We start from the raw sequence: 22,198 nt of genomic DNA, 5'->3' as shown, positions 1-22,198 counted from the left end.
TTTTAAAACAAAATATACCAAACATTGAGTTTTATTCATCGTCTTCTTCATTTTGTTTATAAAACTGAGCAAGCACATTAACATCTACAGGAACATAGAGTACATCAGCATCACGTTTCCATTTTACTAATTCATGATCAACAAATTCAGTTAACTGACTTCTCAAGGCAAGATCTGTACTAGCTAGAAACCGTTGTCGACACCAATGGTACAAGGTTGAAAATGGAACTCCTATACAAATTATTATACATTCTTAAATTATTTTATAATAAATATAACAAAAAAATAATTTACCTCCATATTTTTTATCATTTTTATTTTCAATACGATCTTTAATCAGTAATAATAAGATACTTTTAGCATTGGATGTGAGCGATTTGAAAACATTATTTAAGCCTGAAAATGAATGCTGTGTTCCAATATTTTTTACCATTAATGATTGTATAAAATTAGTTTCAACTGTATATGGTGAAAAATTTGTACAGTCCATCCAAATGAAATTGTAATCCCCAAGTTTTGTATTATCGAACACTAAAAAAAAAAAATATTTAACAATTGAATACATGCCATAAAGACTTAAGTATAAGCTAAATTTCAAACAGATGATACTAACTTAAAGCAGAATTTACTCTGTCCATAGATGCTATTAGGTGTACTTTTTTTAATGAACTAATCCTTGAAAGTACATGCTGTGATTTGTAGTTTTGCAATTCAACTCCGTCCAAGTTGTTTATAAGAATATAAATATGTTCAGAAGTTTTTAATTTTAGTTTTTCTTCTATTTGCTGAATTGCAAGTTCAGCACTTCCTGGACAACTATCTAAATCCAATAAATCAATGGTTATAGATTCAAGTATCTATAAAATATCAAACAAGGTATTTAAAAGTCAGAGGTGTTATTAACTAGTAATGTAAACATAAATATAACTAGTACTTCTTTCATTGTAAGTCCGGGAAAAAATCCATTAATCACTAATACAGACTCTTCTGCCAACACAGACGTTCTAAAATCATTAATGATTTGCCTTTTGGAACCAAGTCCATAAAGTAGTAAATTAAATCCTTCCCTAAAAATCAAGTTACTGTATAATATAGTATAACAATTTGAGTACAAAGGATAATAATAATTAATTACCTAAGCAAAGACAACCAGTATGGAAAATTCGACATAATATCTTTGTACATTGTCTTTATCTTTTTATCATGTTTAGTATAAGAATTTCCTGATAGAAGATCAACCTGTTCTTTGTCTAAAACAGGATTTTTCAATAATTTTAATGTATTGTCTGATGTCTTAGACTTTTTCACAGATTTAGCAGACTTGGATAAAAAATATTCATCTGATTTATATATCTAGAAAATATATTGTAAAAATAAAAATGTTAATATGTAAATACAATTTACAAAATATACTTACAAAGGGAATTTCCTTTTTTCTTATAGATCTTCTTAAAGAAATATGTGTGTTTTCTGGCTGTAAAGTTTTAAGATTTGTATGAATACTAGAGTCACTGTCACTTTCATCGCTAATACTATAATCTGAATCATTAAATTCATTAAGTTGTTCTAATTTTTGATGTGCTATTCCTGAAAGAGGATAATTAAATATTCATTAATTTTATAGTAAATTTAAAATTAAATAGAGTATTAACCTTTTGCAATTCGTTTACGAACAGTTCTTGGTGTTTTTGATGATACATGTTCCGAACAATTCTGAACTTTTTTAAATTTTTTAGGTGTTTTGTGATCAAATGTGCTATTAGTTACTTTTGGAGAGTCTATAACCGTAAATGGTTGAGTATTAATAATATATATATAAGATATAAGATAAACCAATCGGCTATTAAACATAATTTTATTACCAATGTCTGATACTTCATTATTTAATTTAGATGTAGCAGATGTAGATGTTCTAGTTGATTTTCTGTGAGAATTTTTTGATTTAATTTCATACTCATCATCAGAGATGGCTAAATAAAAAGAAACAATTTTTATATTTTAATGCTGCTTATGATATTTATAAAAATTTTAAATTTATTAAAAATGTTCATTTATGTGTAATAAAATTGTTGTTGTTGAGTAAAAAAGAGAGAACCTATAAAATAATTACTGATTACTATATACAATTATTTTTTGACAATAATTAATTATTAATTATTACTATTATGAAAAAAATTCTAATTACAATATAAATATATGACAAAATTAACTAAGAAATATAAAGTATGGACTAACAGACCATAATTGCTCACTGTTTTTCTTCAAACACAATGATTTTAATGATTTGATGATCATTGAATTAAAATTCAACATATCCATTAGTGACCAATTTAATGACATATTACACTCCAGTACTACACAATACTAAATGTATTATATTCAAAATTAAACTCTCTCCTTTCTCCCAATATCATTATTATTATATTACTTTTGTTTGGACATATATTTTAATACTCCAATAAATTATAAGTAGTTTTTTTCATGGCATATTTTTAATATTAATCATTAATGTAATAATTTACCTTGAGGACGAATATTAGACATTTTTTGATCATCTTTGTTATGATTTTCATTATGTTGTGAAGATGTATTTTTTTTGTTATATGTTTTATTTTTTTTTGAATGAAAACTAAACATACGTTCACCTGGCACATCTCCATCATCAAATAATGCTGTAAACAATAATATTATGTAATACTTGATGGCTATTAACTAGTAGGTATTACCTTTTAAGCAGGGGTAGATTTAGATATGTGTTGGCCTTGGGACAAAAAATATTATAAAGGTCCCACAAAATAAACAGAACAATTCATTTTTTGATTATTAAATGATTCTTTTATTTTTTTTTTAAATTTGTCAATAATAAATTATTAGTTTATGTACTTTTAAATAGTAAGGTATAAGAAGAGTATATTTTGGCCATTGAACTTATACTAGGCCCAAACATAATAATAATAATAATAGTTAAAATCATCAAATTATTTTTAACAGAGAATTTATTTTTGCCACCATTTTACTACAACTTTTAATGTATAGTTTCCAATCCTGATCCACATACAATGTTTATTTACTAAATGCATTTATTGCTATGAGTAACAGCGGTATTGGACAGCACAAAAACATTTACTATCTTTAAATCTCATTTATTTTAATGCATATTATAAACAATAATAATAATAGGTAAAATAAAAAACAACTGTTGCTTTTTTAAAGAAAATTAAATTTTAAATAGAAAAATAAAGTTCCATATTATGTTTATTTTTTAATGTGTACATTTAATCAAATAAATTTTTCTATATTTACTATTAATCGCAATATTGTAGATATTAATATTAATAATGTATTAACTTTCCTCTAAATCCGACCCTGCTATTAAATATTACCTTTTGGTTTTAGTGTTGCATTTGAGTCATTTTCATTAGACTCTTCATCATCAAAACTCTCATCTAATATTTGATTTGTTTTTTTACCTAAAATATAAAAAAAGTTTAGATATTTTATAGCTAGTTGCCATACTTTTAATTTTTTCAATAGTTTTTCAAAACAAAATATGTTTCAGATTACCGAATAAATGATTACATTATTTACATTCTTGTGGAGAAATTTATATTGATGTCAGTACAACTGATAGGAAAAATGACCAAATTAAATTAAAATCTAATTTTTCATTATTTAGTATTTATTGGTATACATTAACTTGTTATACTTCTTATTTTAATTCTAAAGAAGGTGAATACCCATAAATATATTATTGATATATATATATATATATACTAATAAGAATCATTATAATTTACTTGCATTTAATTGGAACTCCAGAATTAGACAAAGTGACTTCAATAGATTTTTTTTTTCTGGTTGAATGATTTTCTGCAAAAAGTTTTTGTTTTATATTTTTAATTTTAATAAGTGTTATTTTTTAATTTGTTTTTTACAGTTTAATACTTACTCTGTAGTGTCTCGTCTATTATTAAATGTTGAACTGCTTGATCATCAATAAACTCCACTTGGATTTCATTTTTATCACCAATACTAGGTAATTCCATTGTTATACTATAGTATTTACGATTTCATACTGCAAAAATAAAAAAGGACCCTCGAAGTTTATATTTCAAACGAATTAAATCTTCAATAGTCGTTTATTTTTAATTTATTTGTTACCTACTGACTACTGAGTACCTATTGTTGTTACTAATTACAGATTTAAAGATTACAATAGTTCTATAAGACATCAACAGTCAACAATACATCACTACATCCGTCATGCAATACTCAAATAATAAATATTTATTATTTAATACACAGTTTACTATTTACACTACTACTCTATTACAGACCGTACGATATCAGTTGGTAGATGGTATATACTATACTATGTAATAATGTAGTAATGGATCTTGATTCTTGGTTCGAAGGAAAAATAAAAATTATCCGTTTCCCTCGGTTTTTGACTAGATATCATTTTAACCTCAAAAATTAGCAAAAAGTAATTTATTTTATATCCAAATAAATTTTCATCCAATTTTATGTCATTACATAATTAAATATTAAGAAAAAAATGATTTTAAATTTTACTTCAGTAGAAGCTATAGAAATACCTAATATAATTACTTCTATCATAACTTCTAATATTTAACTATAACTTCTTTGACAAACATTAATTTTGAATATGTTGATAAGAACGTTACCTCATTATCATTTAATAAATAATATAATTTGTCTCTACTTCTGTTTAGTGGTTTAGTCTTAGTCTTAAATGTTCGACTCTCATCTCTTGAAATTCGTTATGCGTAAACAATTTGTTCTAAATTATGTTAAAACTCTCAAGGTTTTTCATATGTTTTAAGATATTTAAAATTAAAAAACACTTAAGAGAATGATTTGAAATGTATTTATAATCGCACATACAATATTACAATGGCAAGTATAAAGACTGAGGTTTCCATGTCGGAAAACGGAGATGATGACCAGTGGTTGTATGGGGACTCAAATTCTAATCTAGACCCTGTCGTTTCATTAGCTGATGATATTAAACCAGCTGAACCAGTTGGTATTTTAGAAGATGAGGTACTGTTAACGTATAATTAATAAAAAGATATTTTTTTAAATTGGTTTATTTTTTACTTGTAGGAAGCACGTCTTATGGAGTTCTTGGCAAACCCTGGACCAGGTAATATTTAAAAATTTGTATTTAGATTTAGTAACTTTAATTTTGGAATATACGATTGAATTACTAGAGACTCGTAATTAAAAACTATTAAACTATTTTATTTTCATTTTCTAGTCATTTTTTAATAACTTAGTTAATTATTATACTAGTGTAGAAGATAGTTAACTTAAGTTTACTTATTTAAAAATAAACACTTCCAGCTTATGCCTTTACTAACCACTTACCTTTTTAAGCTAGAATTTTTGGTAATGAGTTTAATTAAGATTTTATCTTACCAAGAAAGTAACTTCCTACTTAATTTTAACTTAATATAATTGTTTTTATCAAATTTTATAAATAATGTAATAATATAATAGTATTTTGTTTATTAGAAATATAGGTAGATATAAAAAATAAATCGCTTAATGTATATTTATTATTTGTTTTTTTGGTTATTCTATTAAAGGAAGTATAGATGTCCCACCTATTGTAAAAGAATTAGTTAGCGAAGATCCCAATCGACCTCGAAGTCCTGAAACATTTTTAGGGGTACCAGGAATCCAAACTGAGGCACTGATTACAGAAGATTCATTTGAAACTAACCTGTTAGAAACTGCAACTGAAGTGGGTATTAATATTCCTGAAAAAGTATCCGAAGAGAATAATGAAGATAGACAAATATCATCTGAAGATAGTGAAGAAGATAGTGATGATGACATTGTTGTGGCAGCTGGAAATTTTACATTGTCTTCTATGGAAAATAATATGGCCTCTCTTTCACAACAAAATAATTCAAGCCCATCAACTGCTGGAATAAATTTAAAACGAAATAATTTATTAACATTAACAAATATTCCTGGAATGTCATCTGGAAATAAAGTAAGTAATACAAATTGATTATAATATACTTATATAATGACATAAACATCCAAGTTTTTATAATATGTTTCTTGAATAATAAAGTTGGTATTAAAAAATAATTTTTTTGTGATATAAATAACACAAAATCAAAAACAAATCAAAATATAGATTTTTATTTATACTAATTAATACAATTATAGTAAATCAAAAAATAATTACCTTATAAACCATTTATGTTAATAATAACTAAAATGTTGCATCTTATGCATGGGCGCCCATTGGGGGGGGGAAGCAAGATAGGGCATTTGCCCCCCCTCCCCTTGGAAAAAAATATTATGTACTTGTAGCTCAATAAATATTACTATAATATTACCTTATTACCGAGGAAAATTATTTGTTGAAATCACTTTTAAGATATGAAATAAGTATTAAAATATACTCATTGTTATCGTATATTAACATCATAGATAGGTCGTAGTCTGTAGTCTGTATAGGTACCTATACGTAAAATTATTTATTACAGATAATTTATGGTAAATCCATAAAGATCACAATATAGGTACTACAAATATTTTATCAGATAACATTGACTGCATAGTGCATTTTAGTCATCCACTATCTGTGTGACATTATATTTAGTGCTGACTGCTGAGTGTCATTAGTGATTATTCAATATTATTTTTTAAAATTTTCAATTTTTTCTATGGATATTTGATTGTTTTTAATTAAAAAAAATCTGATGAAGATAATGCATCTGTTGTGCTTGAGCCACACACCTTGGATTGATACAAATTTAATTGACTCCCAGTGTGATGAAATTTCATTTGTTGATTTATTGGCTCATTGCGAATATTATCCTGCAATTTTTCTAATACGTAATATTTTTATATCACTGCCTCCGACAAAATGCACAATGGCTTTGTTCGACTACAGAAGATCGTTTAAATGGGTTATTTATGATGAGCCTTCATCGTGAGAGTTAACGCAAACAAGGATACTTTCATTCAGGATGTCATTAATATGTTTGGAATAAACAAAGAAATTTGCAGTTCTTATTTACTGATACCGAATAATATACTTAATTATATTATTTAATTTCTATTTTTTTATATTTTATATTATAATTTTTTTATTTTTGACCATCCCCCCCCTAAAATGTTACCTATGGGCGCCCATGATCTTATCCTTTAATATGTTGATTCTTATATTAAAATAATGTATTTTAATGTTATAATATAATGTAAATTGTAATTTTCATTACTATGCCAAACTGTAATAATAGGAAACCTTCATGAAACGCTGAAATAACTGCTCTGATTTAAAATAAAATAACTTATAGATTTTTGGTAATCCGGAAATAATATTGCTACCAAGCTATTTTAAAATCAATGGAACACTGTTTGTGTAGCTGCTGGTTGCTGTATGATAGTTTACATGTTAGACACAAAAAAAAAACCATATTTATGTATTTTTCATGAAAAGTAGATTTATTATGATACTCATAACTTAAAAATAATTCTTCCTTCAAACCTCTGTGTAGGTTAAGATTAAAGGTTAATGGTTTCCTAATATATTCTTAATTTTTATAATACAAATAATTAAAAAAAAACTTAATTTGTATTTATAATTATATGAAATTATTGTAAAGTAATAAATATAATACCTAACTATTTTTTTTTGTATTTTATATTAGCATCAAGGAAAATTTAATGTTGAAGATTTTGAAAGTATGGGCACCATAAATGGTGTTCCTGCTCATGAGTATTCTATTGAAACTACTGAAGAAAAACCATGGTTAAAACCAGGTGCAGATATCACAGGTAAAATACTGTTCGTTTTGATAAATATTGGAAATTTTTACTGTATTCACTAATATTTGTTTATGAGTTAAAGTCTGGTTATAAATAAGTATTTATTTTTTAGATTATTTTAATTATGGGTTTAATGAAAACACATGGTTAGCATATTGTGAACGTCAAAGGAAAATGCGATGTAATGAGTCATTAGTTGGAATGTCAACTTTGGCAATGCATAATCAACAAGTTTCTATAAGCACTACAAATAATAATATGATTCCAACTTTGGATGTTAAATCTAGTACAAAATTTCAAGCACCAAATATTACACCAAAGGAAAACACTATTGAGGTATGTATTATACAATAATCAGTCAAAAAAAAAGTCCATTTTAAAAAAAGTTGGACAAAAAGTCTAAGCACATTTTTAGTGTCGGACAAAATTCCGAAATCACAAAATATTTTATATAATTAATAATTATTTTAAAAATTTAAAAATTTTTATAGACATTATATATTATACACATTATATTATTATATTTATTTCTATTTTCTTGTTTTCATTTATAATTATATAATTTATTACAACATATTAGAACAACAATATCAAAATTTATTTGTAGCTAAATACATTTTAACAAACAATGAATTTTATTTTATTTATAAACTTGTCAATCTAAACAAAACTAAAAAAAAAAATAGAATATCATAATTATAAAAAAAAAAAAAAAAATTTGTCATTATTATAGGTATCTAACTATACTACTATAGTGGATTTCCGTTATATTTTGTTAGTTATATATAAAAATATAATAAAATATGTACAGCATTTTTAAATTTTTAAAATAAATATTAATTAGGTATATAAAATATTTTGTATTTTCAGACTTTTTGTCCAACACTAACAATGTGCTCGGACTTTTTGTTCAACTTTTTTAAAGCGGACTTTTTGTTTATGGATTGTTTTTCCCTGGTCTTTTTGTCCGCTATTTATATGTATAATAAGAATATGTCAGTGTATGACACTGTATAACTGTCATACAATGATTTTCATGTTCCCCTATTTTAAAAGTATATTTTTGTTTGTAACTTGTTTATTAATAAATTTAATAATAGTACAAAACTTAAGTTTATCTAGTTATAATAATTTATATATTTAGGTTATGACAGCTGAGAGGAGAGAATATAGTCGTAAACATTTTTCAACTCCTGATTTATCAGTACCCCCTCCAATAATTCCTACAAATTTTGACGTACCACCACCAATGATTCAAAATTCTATAAATTCTATACCACCTCCTGGGTAAATATAAATTTACAAAATAATCAAATAGATATTAATTAATATAATATTTTTAAATATATAATTTAGATTTGGTCCTCCACAAATTAATGTGCCTTATGAACCAGAATACTATCCTCACGAACCAGATCCATACTACAATGCTTTTGAACCTACTCAAGATATGCAATGGAATCAAGTAACTAAATATTTTTAATACATTTTATTTAAACTATAATTGTGCATTTAACACATGAGATATCTATGAAAATGTTCATATTATATATAATATATGGTTTCAGAGGCAGTATAAGAATAATCTGGTGTTTAATATCATTTTTTTTTTAAACAACAAAATTAAAATTGTATTGGTTAGTTTTGATAAAAATGTATTGATGATTATATAAATTATACTATCATAATAATTGATATATTCTGTGAGAATGATTATAATTACACATTATTGTTTATTGGATTTATATTGTCCATTATTTGTGAAAAAATAACAATTTGGAGATAAAATTTACTTTGGCCCATAATTAAATATTTATTTCCATAGTAACCTAAAAAAAAGTTCAAGGGCAGTAAATTCTATCTTTGTGTACACGATTATGCATTTAATATTGTAATCTATTAATGTGTATATTGTATAAGCTATAAAATTAGAATCTTTTAAATAATGACTGTTGCTGTTATTGAATTCAGTGATACAATTTGATTGATATTCGCTATACATTATGTATAATCTTATTAATATATGATATAACCCCTAGCTACACATTTTTTTTTATGATGTATTACTATATATGTATAATTAAACTAATGGGTTTTTATTAATACTGATTTTTTAATCAATTAGACTTGGACCCCGAATGTAAAAAGTATAGAGAACATTCCAACTTTGTCAAATGGAGATTCATACAACAAAGTAAAAACAGGAAAATAATTTGTAGCTTTTTTAAATTTTTACTAAGTTTAAATCTATGTTTTTGTAGGATTTGGTAAGAGATAAAGAATATTATTCAAATCGTGTTAAAAAAGAACCAGAAGAAAGAGGATATGAACGAGATCGTGAGAGCCGCAATCGATACCGCGATAGAGAGAGGGAGAGGGATCGTGAACGTGATAGGGACAGAGACAGGGAACGTAGTAGACATAGAGAAAGGTTAGTTTTTTTACTGTTGATAATATTACTAATAATAATGTAGATACTAGATATTAAACACATTGTTAATAGTATGTTTTTATGCAAAATAAAATTATTTTTAATTGTCTAACACATTTTTAGTGATGGTGTTGAAAGTCCAGAAGCAAGTTATAAAGAAGAGAGAGAATACAAACACAAGTAATTAAAGTTATATTATTTTATTTGTTTTAATTAGGTTTTCCTCAAATTTGGGATAATTATATTTAAATATTAATGTATTTACCAGGTCTCATCGTCATCGCTCTCGAAGTCGTAGTCATGAAAAACGCTCTAGGAAACACAAGTCTCGTAGTAGAAGTGGATCTAGACATCGTCACAAAAAGAAGAAAAAGAAGTCTGAGAAGAACAAGGAAGATGATAACAGTGAATAATTTTCTGTTGTCATGGTGTAAATTTAAACATTTTTTTATTATTATTATTAATATTATTTTTTCTTCATTTCATTGAGTTGTTAATGGTAAATGGTAATTTAAAGGTTATTGCAACTAGTTCTGTATTGAACTGATGTTACATGAAGTACACATTTTATCTACAAATAGAATTAAAACTTTCACCTTTGATTATTATTATTATTATTATAAGTAAACACAAACTACTAAACAATAAAACTTATGTTGTTATATTAAAAATGTAAATTATACATTTCATTTTCATTTTTGTATATGTAAACTGTTTGTATAACATGAAAAATTAATTAAAATAGCTTTAAAATATATATTAATATATTATGTATTTCATTACCAAACACTGTCATTTAGTTTTCCATGACTAATACATAATGGCAATATGCCATAACTTTATGGTTCTAATGTTAATTTAATACGAATTTGCAACTTATTTTGCTCAATTGTGTTAAATAAAAAACTAAAATCCATTAAATTTTTACTTTTATTTTATTATTTACAATTTGACAAAAGGTTAACCTTCACTACAAAAGAAGAATAAGTATGACTGTCAAAATTCATAGTTTAAAGTAAGCTTTTTGTGAATTTTTTTTTTCAATATTGAATTATCTAGTATTTTGTATAGTATCACTGAGTTATAAGAAAAAACCACAACAATAATTTTAGTAACAATTTATTTTTTATTATATTTAATCAAAAGTTAGAAATATAGGTATTGTAAGATGTAAATATCTCCTAATGACCTCCACCAATTTTTAGTTTGGGTAAAAACGCCACTGCTAAAAATGCAACTGAAAAAAAATATATAAATAATATAATAATAAGATACAGAATTTTCTATGTTACATTAGTTGACTATAATTATAAGGAGTATGAAATTTCTGAACAAAAATAAATCCTTTAAAAAGTGCTTAATTGTTCAATTAATTCACAAACCTACTAATAAGTTATTTTGATAAACATTAATAATTAATATACTTTGCAATGGTTTGAAATTATTTGCTAATAAAAAGTATTAAAATATCAAAAATATTAATGAAAATCTATCAAATTTAAATTATTTTTTTAAGTTTTTAAATTTAGTACATTAAAATACATTTTTTATGTAGAATAAAAACAGTAACAAAGCCTCAATAAAACTAAAATTGTATGATTACATAAATAGATTATGATACTTACTTAATAGTAACAAAGCTAAGGCATAAAATGTCATAAAACAACTTATATCAATCAATATGCCGAAAACAATTATTCCAAATATAGCCCCTAATCGACCAGTCATCACAATCATTGAGAATGCCACTCCCCTGAATAAAAATAACACTTAGTGAAGCATGATAAACCTAACGCTGTATAAATATCTTAACTATTACCTCACATTACTAGGAAATAGTTCAACAATAGTACAAAATATAATAGGTTCTGTTAATGAAGTAAATCCTTCAAAAAGGCAACACATTAGTTCTGCTTGTAGATCATTATGGGTTGTTGGAACCAGTATTGCGAACACAACTGGTACTCCACAAGTAATAACTATAAACAATTATTATTTAAAACTTCTTGTAACATCAAATTAGATAAAAACTTATTTTTAAATAATATTAAAGATGATTCAAATATTTATTTAGAACCTATATCCATTACATAAATAATAAAGCTAGTAAAAATTGTATCAATCTTTACTCTAGAACACATACCAATTTTGTTTAATTATAATATCAAATCTTAACCCAGTAAACCAAACACCGTTCTATGTTTCTACCCATCTACTTACTCAGTCTCAAAACTATGTTTCTATTAATATAAAATCAAATACATACATAGCAATAATTTTTTGTCACAATATTTAATTATGATCCCAGTAAGTAGGACTAGAGGTATTGATGAACATGCAACAATTAAAGCAGCTAAATAAGCATTGCCTGAAACTATTTGTCCAGCAAACATAGAATAGTATATTAAATGCCATTCTGAAGCCGTACATAAATTTACATTATCTGTGTTTTGTTGTTTGTAATTAGAATATCTAGAAAACAATTCAGGTACCCATACAAGAATAGTAATATATCTGTAACATATAAAAGGAATAAGAAATTATTTTAAAATTAAATGTAGCCTAACTTGTATAATTAAGTGAGTAATTTCTGCTAAAAGTATTTATAATTTGAAAGCAACTATAGATATATTCTAAAAATATTTATAAGTTGTTCAGACTTTAGTTTCAGATCTTAGATTTAGAAGATTTATTGTTCAAAATAGTTACTATGAAAATTATAAGAGATATTTTTAATTTTAATTCAAACCTTTGTAATCCATACTTATTTTTTTAAAGTTATAGTACTACATAAAATATATTATACTGTAAAATAATTAACTTTGTTCATGATTTTTATATTTATTTGTATAATCAACAGATTTTCAACCTTCAACCAATGAAATGTTTGTACCTACTTGTAGTATACCTATTGTAGTTTTTACATTTTATTGCACTATTTACTACCGGCTTAAATAAAAATTAAATATACTTACGATGACATTAAACAAAATTCTATAGTACAAGCCACAATGATATTTCTGAAATATTTAGAGAATAATGTTATATGACCATTTTTTAGGACAATTAATCTTCTTTTAACATTTTTCATAAATGGAATGCCTCCAATGAATCCTGCATCAAACCCAATAGCTGAATGGGTTTGAGTGAAAATTTGCACCTTTAGTCGAATTAGAATGATTTAAATGTATTAATAAATATAAAATATGCTATCTACTTAAATTCATCGAATCAAGTACCTATTTTAAGTTATATATATAAAAAAGTTAAATGTTTAAGATAGGTAATAATAATTATAATATTATTTTATAACAGGGATCGCCATCCAGCAGTGGCGTGTTTAGGGGGTGGGCCCGGTAGGCAAGTCCTCACCCACATTTTTTTTATAAATACTATACTAGTATAAGTCCGATGCTCAATGAAAAATGAAAATATAGTTAGAAAAAAATTGTTTTGATAAGGTTAGGTATTTCAATAAAAATGTAAGATTTGAATATTTAAAGAGAAATTGTGGATATTTTTTGTATAATACAGGATATTGTATTCTAAATATTGTTTTTGTTTCCATAATTTTTTCTATTAAAATTATTTTTTGTTTATAGTTAATCTAAGAACCAAATTAAATTATATCATATAGTTTATGTTTTAATAAAAAGTAAGCTATCATTTGCTATAAAAATATAAAAATTAGTCATTTATAGAATAAAAATAGAAAACTTAAATAGATCAAATTATAATATGAGGACTGAAGAGGGGGTAAAACCATTCTGAACTTAAGTTTTGTGACCCATCCACAAAAAAAGTTCTGGACATGCCACTGCAAACCAGGATCTTTTTTGCTTATCATACCTAAAATAAGACCTAAATTCTGCTGAATGTCAATCACCAGGAATTTAAAATTCGAATGTACCTAGTTGAATTGTTTGAAAAGGTTGGTGACCCCTGTTTTTTAATATTCGCAAATAAATAATTATTATAGATTAGTAACTAAAACATTAATAGTACCTATACCATTATAAATTGTAATATTGAAAATTATTTATCTTTCATTATAATTTATACTCAAATATTTCCAGTCAAAACTATGTAAGTTAAACTACAGCATATTATTCTTCATATTTATTTTCAATAAATGTAAGTAAAATTTATATATTATAGTAGGTAGGTAGTAGTTTAAGTTTTTAAATTCTGAGCAAGGAGTGATAAATGCATTAATTTTAAAATTTATTAATGTTTTTTTTTTTTAACTGTCACATTTTTAACTTTTAAAGACAATAAAAATGCTACGATTTTTAACTTTGGGGGTAAGAAATTGGATCTTGTTGGTACATGCGAGAACGATCGAAAACAAAAATTAGTGCTTTCCTTAATAATTAGGAATATTTTTTATCGTTACAATTGTTTAAGTTTATTCTTTACTTTTTTGAATGACAACATACATTTTTGATTTCATATTCTAAAGCAAAATATTTTTCGAAATATTTCGATACATATCTATAGGTACACATTAAAATTCAAACTTCAAACAGTAACTTTTGAGTTTTAAGTATCAAACTAGGTACTTAAAGTGTTGGCGAGCGGAGTCGTAGATTCACGGAGATTAGGTACACTAAAAAATGTTGACCCACAATGTCCCACACCCATTACTCCGCTCGACAACACTAATACTTTTAATTCATGAACTACTCTTTTGAATTTCGACTTTTATACATAGAAACATTTCAAGAATATTCTGGTATATAATATGAAATTAAAAAAAAAATTAATTAATTAATTAAGTAGTTAATTAAAAAATTAAGTAGGTAATCAAAGATATTTAATTTTTGACTGTGTACATTTATGTAAAAAAATATTTTCAAAAACGTTAATATAGTTTCTGAAATGATGAGTAGTTCATGAGTACTTCATTATGAGTTGTTGATGAAAGAATCATTATTTTATAATGAGTTACAAAATATTCTGAATCTTTTATTATTATTCACAGATAAAATTGCAATTTTAATTTTTTTATTTAAATGTTGATAAAAAAATTATTTTTGGGTAAAAATACTTGAAATTTAAACGTAAGGTTTCTAATAAGTTATTCATTACCCAACTAAACTAACATAATCAAAATTTTTTTTAAGTATTTTAAGTAATAATTTTGACAAAACCTCGAAAATCATAAATTATTTTATGGTTAGAAAAATTCATGAAAAATGTATTTATATTATACCTAAAATTTGATAAAAGACAAGATTCTTTATAGATTTTTAATCTATATTTTCTATGACTGTTTGAAATTAAAATTTTTACCAATATTAAAATAATTTTATAGTAATATTTTAAAATATTCATCTATTAAATACATTATATTAAAATTATCAAAAATATTTACCGGATACGGTATGGTTGTAAATTTGTTGTTTACTAAATATATTTGTTCAAGAACATCTCTGGATTGAATTAAATAACCTCGAAACATTAAAAACCGTGGAGTTTCTGGGTATTGATAAATCAATACAAATGAAATAAAGCTTGGTATTGACGTTAAAAGTATAAAAAATCTCCAAGCATTAAATTTAAAATATATAGATGAAATGAAAACAATATTGCTCGGAATTATCACCATAGCTAAGCCTAAAACAAATAAACATATTTAAAAATTAGGTTGAATATATCTAAAATTTGTGTAATTTTGTTTATTTAAATTTAAAATAATATATTCAAAAGTATATGTGTTTTTTTTAATAATACTTTAGTCTTTTAGATTAGTATAGGTAGGTATATTGTATAGATACAGCTGGTAAAATGGTGACCGCAGAAAATATCTTTTGAAAAATAACTATAATATTTTAATTTTATTATTTTGACGTACACGATACGGAAAACTACATTTTTAATACTACTTAATAACAGTTCAAAGTAAATTAAAACCTTGACTAATTAATACAGACGATAAAATAATCTATTATGATATACAATTAATAATAACCTACCTAGTACCTAGTACCTATCAATAGGAACGACGAAAGGAAAATAATGTCTTATAGAACAAGAAGATGCATATTTTAAAGTTTATTTGGAAAAACTAAATACGGATTATGGGGCCAATTTTTAATTAGATATTATAAAATATAAATATTTTTTTATTAATAATAATATTTAAGAAATTTTATCTTTGATTAAAATTCATTTATTCATTATGATCTGTAACCTACTAAAAATATACAGTAAACTATACAAATATTTAAATATATAATTTTTTTTTGAAAACAACATCTATAAATACTTACCTTTATTTTTTGTTTTTTTTTAAAAATCAAAACCAGTATCATATTTTAAAATTAAATTAAATTAAAAAATAAATAAATATATAATATAATAAAAGTTAAAAAATTTTAAAAACTTCAACAATATTTAATTTTTAATGTAAACATTTTTAAGTACTAACCTGGTCCAACCATCATTCCAAAAGCCCAAAATAATTCAAGAAAAAGTAGATAACTGTCTCTTTTGGAAGATGTTAAAAATTCACCCAAGTACACATAAACCATGCAAGTAGCACCAATTATGCTAAAATTAATACTTTTACAATAACATCATATACATTTAGATAGAAATACACAGATTATAGGGAAAATATCAAATAATTATATTCAATTATACATTTTGATGCAGTGGCGTACTCAGCTTTTTTGAAAGGGGAGGGATATTCATTTTTGACTTGTCACAGACCCTACATTTTTTTTTCATGTAGATAATATATCATTACATAAAAATCCAAAGGGGGGTATGACACCCTAATCCCCTCCCCCGTGAGAACGCCACTGGTAGGTAGTTATAGATATAATCGTATAGGTACTATATAAAACAGAATAGAAGAATTTTAAGGCGTTAATTTTAAGAAAAGGCAAAATTGTTAATTAATTATTACCATTTCAAATAAAACTCAAATAATTTTATTTATATAATGTAAGTTATTAATTTATTTGAAATCATTTTCAACATACATTTATATTATAATATATTTAATGTTATATTTACTATTCAGTATTCATTATTACATAATATCTATACACAAACACATTATTTAATATTTATATTTTATGACTTACGCAAATCCATTTCCTACTCTAATTATGAAAAACAATTCAATATGTTGTACTAAAGAAGAAAGTATAGTAAATAATGTATCCATCCCCATTGATCCCAAAATAACAATTCTTCTTCCTTTTAAATCACCATAAATACCCCAAAAATATGCTCCTAGTACCATTCCTAAAAAAATGTTAAACACAAAAATGTATTAATAATAATTTACATATCTAATGGCTAGTATAATATTGTAGGGCTTCTTATTTTAAATTATTAATAACGTTAGATTAATATAATATAGACAAAATACAATTTGTCAATTATCAAAAATGATTTACTTGTATTTAATAACAATATAGAGGTAACATTTTGATATGAATGTCTGTATTAATTTATTGTATGCAGGGGTGTTTTGGAAGTATTAATTTATGGTGAAGTGTTAACTGCAGGCGAGAATTGGTTCAAACAAATATGTATAAAAATAAAAGCACAATTAGAGCCAGATTAACCTATAAGAAAAATTAAGCATTGTTTAAAAATCGAAAATTTTCGGCCCTTAGAGGTGATCATGCATTAAATATTATTTATATGTATTCAACTATAAAACATTGTGTTTTTTAGGTTCTGAACGGAGTGAGGAATGTATTGATTTTACAATGATGTGTTTATTTTTTTATTTTTGTGTCTGTCATTGCGTTTTGAGATAGTAATAGTGCATTGATTTTTGACTTTAGTCCATCTTTGAAAAGAAAAATGAATCTAGTTGGTACTTTGGTGGGTCTAAAGTAAAAATGTCCAGTAGTTTTCAAAAGTTTCAGGAAAAACCCTAAAAAAAGTAACAAAATCGCAAATTTTATTTTGCTGTAACTCAAAAATCAATCATTGTAAATACTTGAAATTGTCACCAAATGTTTGTATTAGCGTTATCTGTTTACGATTAGATTTTCAAAATATTTTAACTTTTTTTAAGCTATTTATTGACAATTGAAATTATCAAAAAAATTTGGCATTCCAAAAATTTTTAAAATTTAATACAAGATTTATTATAAGTATAACCTTATACTTAGGTTGAACTTATTGTAATAATAAAAAAAAAAATCAAATATCATTAGTCACAATTTTTGTTTCTAAGCATTTAAAGTTAAAATATTAATTAAATATGTCAAAATCGGGAAAATTTGCAAGGAATTTTGAAATTGAAAATTCATAAAATTGTTGTAATTCATACCTTACAGTTAGGTCAGTTAGGACTGTCTTAACTACCTAAGGTTAAAAACCCAATACAAGTTCTCCATAAGTTTTACAAAATCATATAAAATAACGACATACTAAAATTTAAATATAGGTAATAATATAATATATCCTAAACTGACAAATCATCTCTGTTCAGAATCGTTTTTCGTTTACAATGCGATACCTGTCATACCATTCAAATTTAACGCATTCATCATTACAGTGACCTACTCTCCATCACTACTACACAGCATGAGCAACACCCATTTGCCCACCCTTTCTTTAAAATTTATAGTTCAAAAAAACATCTGAGATATAAGACAGTTGTTTAATTTTTGTTTTTATTTTTTATGGCCAATTAGGTCCATCTATTTATTTGTTTAATTTACTTAATGCCCACGAAACACTTAATTCGGCACTGAGCATAATAATACACATTCTATATGTATACTACGCTACCATGCTATGTCTACGGGATAGACTTACCAAGAAATGGAGCTCCATTTAATACTCCTTTGGTAGTTGAATTTAAATCGAAGTCTACTTCAGCCGCAGGTGAAATAAATGATACGGCTGTTGTAGATATAGCACAAGACATATTCACTAAACCACATACTACCAATAACAATATTTGATATTTTCCAGTTCCTATAAGTAGGTATACACATACTATGAAGTTAGCAGTAGTCAAAATTGGTAAATGATTTTGTAAAGTTATAATTATCATAATATAATTTTTTTATACCTGCCTGAAAAGATATAGATACTTTTGTATAGAAACCAAAATGTTTGAATTTTTAATATATTTTGGATCCTACTCATCCCATTACTACATCTAGCAGAGAATGCAAGCCCGAATTTAAGAATCGATTGGGCCCCAGGACAACATAAACTTAGTGGATCCCAAAACTTTAACTTCTAAAAAATTGTATTACGACCCCCCCCCCTGTACTCGTGCCTGAGGTGAGGTAACTAGTATATGCATAGTGCATAATCATTATTGTGATGATCCGATGAAAATTTTTTTACTCTTCAAAATCTGGGTTTATTTAAATTATTTTTAGAATATTATTTTAAATGTAAACATTTACACTCTACAACACTAGAGTTGTACTTTATTTTTAATTCTCATACGAATTAAGGCTTATCACGTGTTTTTCACCCTCGAATCACTGACTAAAATAAAGTAATAATGTGACACATCGGTTTGTATAAGAACATGACAAGATAAACAGTTGGGATGATAATAATTTGTTATAATTTAACATACATATAACTAATTGATTATCAAAAAAAAGTGTATTTTATTATGATTATTTTACAATGTAAAACAGTGTGTTAATTAATAATGTATGTTGAATTCAAAAAATAACTAAGTATTATCACTGTTTATCTTTTAGTATTTTTAATGCTCTCATACAAATCGATGTATGTTTTTTTTGTCGGCAATTCCAGCGTGAAAAATGCGTAACAAGCACAAAACCGACGTGACGCCTTGAAAATCTTCAAAAACTACAACTATAATGTTTATTTTTACATTTAGGATAATATGTTTAAAATAATTTGAATAAGCTCTAATTTTGAAGAAAAAAAAAATTTCAAAAAAATCTTCATTGAGCTATCACAGCTAGTGAGTAAGCATATTCTAGCGACCTCGTCTATTTCAGAAACATGTGATATATACACTGTATTTTGCTTAAGAAATAATAATATTTATATTATAAAAGTACCTATATCTGCTCGAAATACATTTTTAATTTAGATCACAAATCATATCCAAGAAAACATTTTGAATTTAATTTTACTAACCAGACTCATTCTGGGCTTCTTCAAATGTTATTGGTGAATCTAAAATCAAATAAAAAGATCTTAGGTAAGTGTTATGATATAATTGTATTTTTCTTTACCTTCGTTTTCCGATATTCTTACACCAACATTAATATTCGAAGGAACTTCTTCTAATGCGCCTTGTGCTAACATAGAAAATCTCCCAACACCATCAACATGATGATTATCCATAGTTAAATAGTTTTTAACGATCAAGGACAACAAGTTTTTAAAAGAAAAATAGTGGTTATAGAGTTGGATTGAACTTACAAATTATTACAATATTGAATTTTAAATGTATTAATCATCATAAATTAGCACAGATAATAATTACGGATAATTTTATTAATATAATATAAAATTTTCATTTGTAACAATAAATTGAACATGGATTTTCATAAGATATTTAAATATAGTATTAAATTATCCATGGATTCTCATAAAATATAAACCACAGAATAACTGTTATTCTATGTATACACTATCTGTTAATTTTACGTGTATCAACTCCATGTAATTATTTATTTAAGATATCAAAACGATGAGAATATCATTTTTTTTTTTTATAGTTTTATCAAAATACCAATCATATTATATTATAGGTATGATACACATATAACACAGTTATTAGTAGCTAGGGTTCGAGACTTCTTGCATTTACATATTTTTTTATAATAGTCGTGGATTATTTTAAGTGTGTTATAATTTTATAAATTTACCTAGTTTATATCTATTCTATCCTTGCTGTATCCGCCGGTGTAGTATTTACAAATCACTGCGTGCGTTTAATGTTTACGATGTATCAATTATGTTTTAAAACATTATTTAATACGTATTTATAGCGCATTTAGTTCAATACATCGACAATGAACATGTTTATATAACTCCATAAACGAATCTTCTGTTAAGTATAAATAAATATTAGATATTAATATTATATTAACGGTTTTATTAGTTATTATTTGGTTAATTAGGTAAAATAATTTAAGTATATATTCTTGACAATATGAAAAATTAAAAAAGAAGAAACAATAATTTTTTTTATAAACAGACATTTTATTAACATTATTAATAAATGGAAAAAATTTGGCTTACTGACTCACATAGATAAATACATTTTAAATTTCAAAATAAATATATAAATGAAAAAAAAAATCAAGTGGCTCAAAGTGCCACAAAATTTAGTTTAAAAAAAGAACAAAATGTTTTAAGAAAAAAATTTGCAAGTGGCTTTTTAAGTAAAAAAAACATAAGGTGTAGACTAAAACATAGTGAGTTGCGAAAAAAGTTACCAAAAGTGGCTAAAGTATAGCTTTAAGAAAAAAAACAACAAAAAAACAATAAAAAACTAATAATAAATAATAAACTCACCCCGAAAACTGAGTCACCGTCACCGTCATCGGTACAGTCGGGGCGGAATTGTTGCCCGCGTCGGTACCTACCATTAGCTATCGCGTCGCCGTCGTTCTGCGCGACATGAGCGTCCGGGCGCTCGCACAACCGCCAGAGCGTCAAGCGCATCACAGCGACCGCGACCGCACGACGACCGCAAATCCATCGTGCCCACAGGTGACTGCGAAGAATGTGCTCTGGCGAGTGGCGACACCGTCAGTACACTATCTCGTAACCCCCCCCCAATCCTTCATCGCCGTCGTCTTGCGACTGATGTCTCCGGCCAAGGGTGCCAGTTCCGGGACACTATACACGTCGGATGCCGGATGCAGCACGTGCCCAGCACAAACCGTTTGATGCTCCGCCACGTCACGAACTGCGTTGCGTGGATGTCTCATCCAGGCGAAGCCAACCCAC

General features: G+C 25.5%; 3 protein-coding genes across 6 annotated transcripts; 1 reads left to right on the top strand and 2 right to left on the bottom strand.

The window, feature by feature from the left end:
- Positions 1-15: 15 nt before the first annotated feature.
- On the bottom strand, positions 16-4,515 carry LOC113558864 (origin recognition complex subunit 2). Of its 4 annotated transcripts, none has more exons than XM_026964458.1 (13): positions 4,162-4,331; positions 3,950-4,075; positions 3,802-3,870; positions 3,384-3,470; positions 2,523-2,672; positions 1,863-1,970; positions 1,653-1,778; positions 1,418-1,587; positions 1,136-1,353; positions 935-1,067; positions 614-857; positions 295-531; positions 16-231 (listed from the first exon to the last, which is right to left on the bottom strand). In XM_026964458.1, the coding sequence occupies exons 2-13, from the start codon at positions 4,044-4,046 to the stop codon at positions 32-34; spliced, it is 1,839 nt and encodes a 612-aa protein (XP_026820259.1). In that variant the 5' UTR covers positions 4,047-4,075; positions 4,162-4,331; the 3' UTR covers positions 16-31. The 4 variants fall into 4 exon arrangements, with proteins under 4 accessions (XP_026820259.1, XP_026820266.1, XP_026820251.1 ...); XM_026964450.1 differs by lacking the exon at positions 4,162-4,331 and adding an exon at positions 4,338-4,515 and having other exon boundaries at positions 32-231; XM_026964443.1 differs by having other exon boundaries at positions 32-231; positions 4,166-4,331.
- Positions 4,516-4,726: 211 nt separating this feature from the next.
- Positions 4,727-11,007, top strand: LOC113561278 (pre-mRNA 3'-end-processing factor FIP1). The gene is made up of 11 exons (XM_026967602.1): positions 4,727-5,067; positions 5,131-5,170; positions 5,616-6,028; positions 7,704-7,830; positions 7,934-8,157; positions 8,966-9,108; positions 9,178-9,286; positions 9,947-10,015; positions 10,083-10,252; positions 10,376-10,432; positions 10,521-11,007. The coding sequence occupies exons 1-11, from the start codon at positions 4,918-4,920 to the stop codon at positions 10,663-10,665; spliced, it is 1,647 nt and encodes a 548-aa protein (XP_026823403.1). The 5' UTR covers positions 4,727-4,917; the 3' UTR covers positions 10,666-11,007.
- Positions 11,008-11,433: 426 nt separating this feature from the next.
- On the bottom strand, positions 11,434-20,583 carry LOC113551908 (synaptic vesicle glycoprotein 2B-like). Its single transcript, XM_026954520.1, has 11 exons — positions 20,470-20,583; positions 20,372-20,410; positions 19,049-19,210; positions 17,350-17,512; positions 16,686-16,807; positions 15,630-15,871; positions 13,228-13,412; positions 12,519-12,766; positions 12,072-12,231; positions 11,878-12,005; positions 11,434-11,489 (listed from the first exon to the last, which is right to left on the bottom strand). The coding sequence occupies exons 1-11, from the start codon at positions 20,579-20,581 to the stop codon at positions 11,434-11,436; spliced, it is 1,617 nt and encodes a 538-aa protein (XP_026810321.1). The 5' UTR covers positions 20,582-20,583.
- Between the last annotated feature and the right edge of the window lie 1,615 nt (positions 20,584-22,198).

The sequence above is a fragment of the Rhopalosiphum maidis genome, chromosome 1, assembly GCF_003676215.2.
Source record: "Rhopalosiphum maidis isolate BTI-1 chromosome 1, ASM367621v3, whole genome shotgun sequence".
Lineage (NCBI taxonomy): Eukaryota > Metazoa > Arthropoda > Insecta > Hemiptera > Aphididae > Rhopalosiphum > Rhopalosiphum maidis.
Note: the sequence above shows the minus strand (reverse complement) of the source record. Positions and strands in the feature narration are given on the sequence as shown.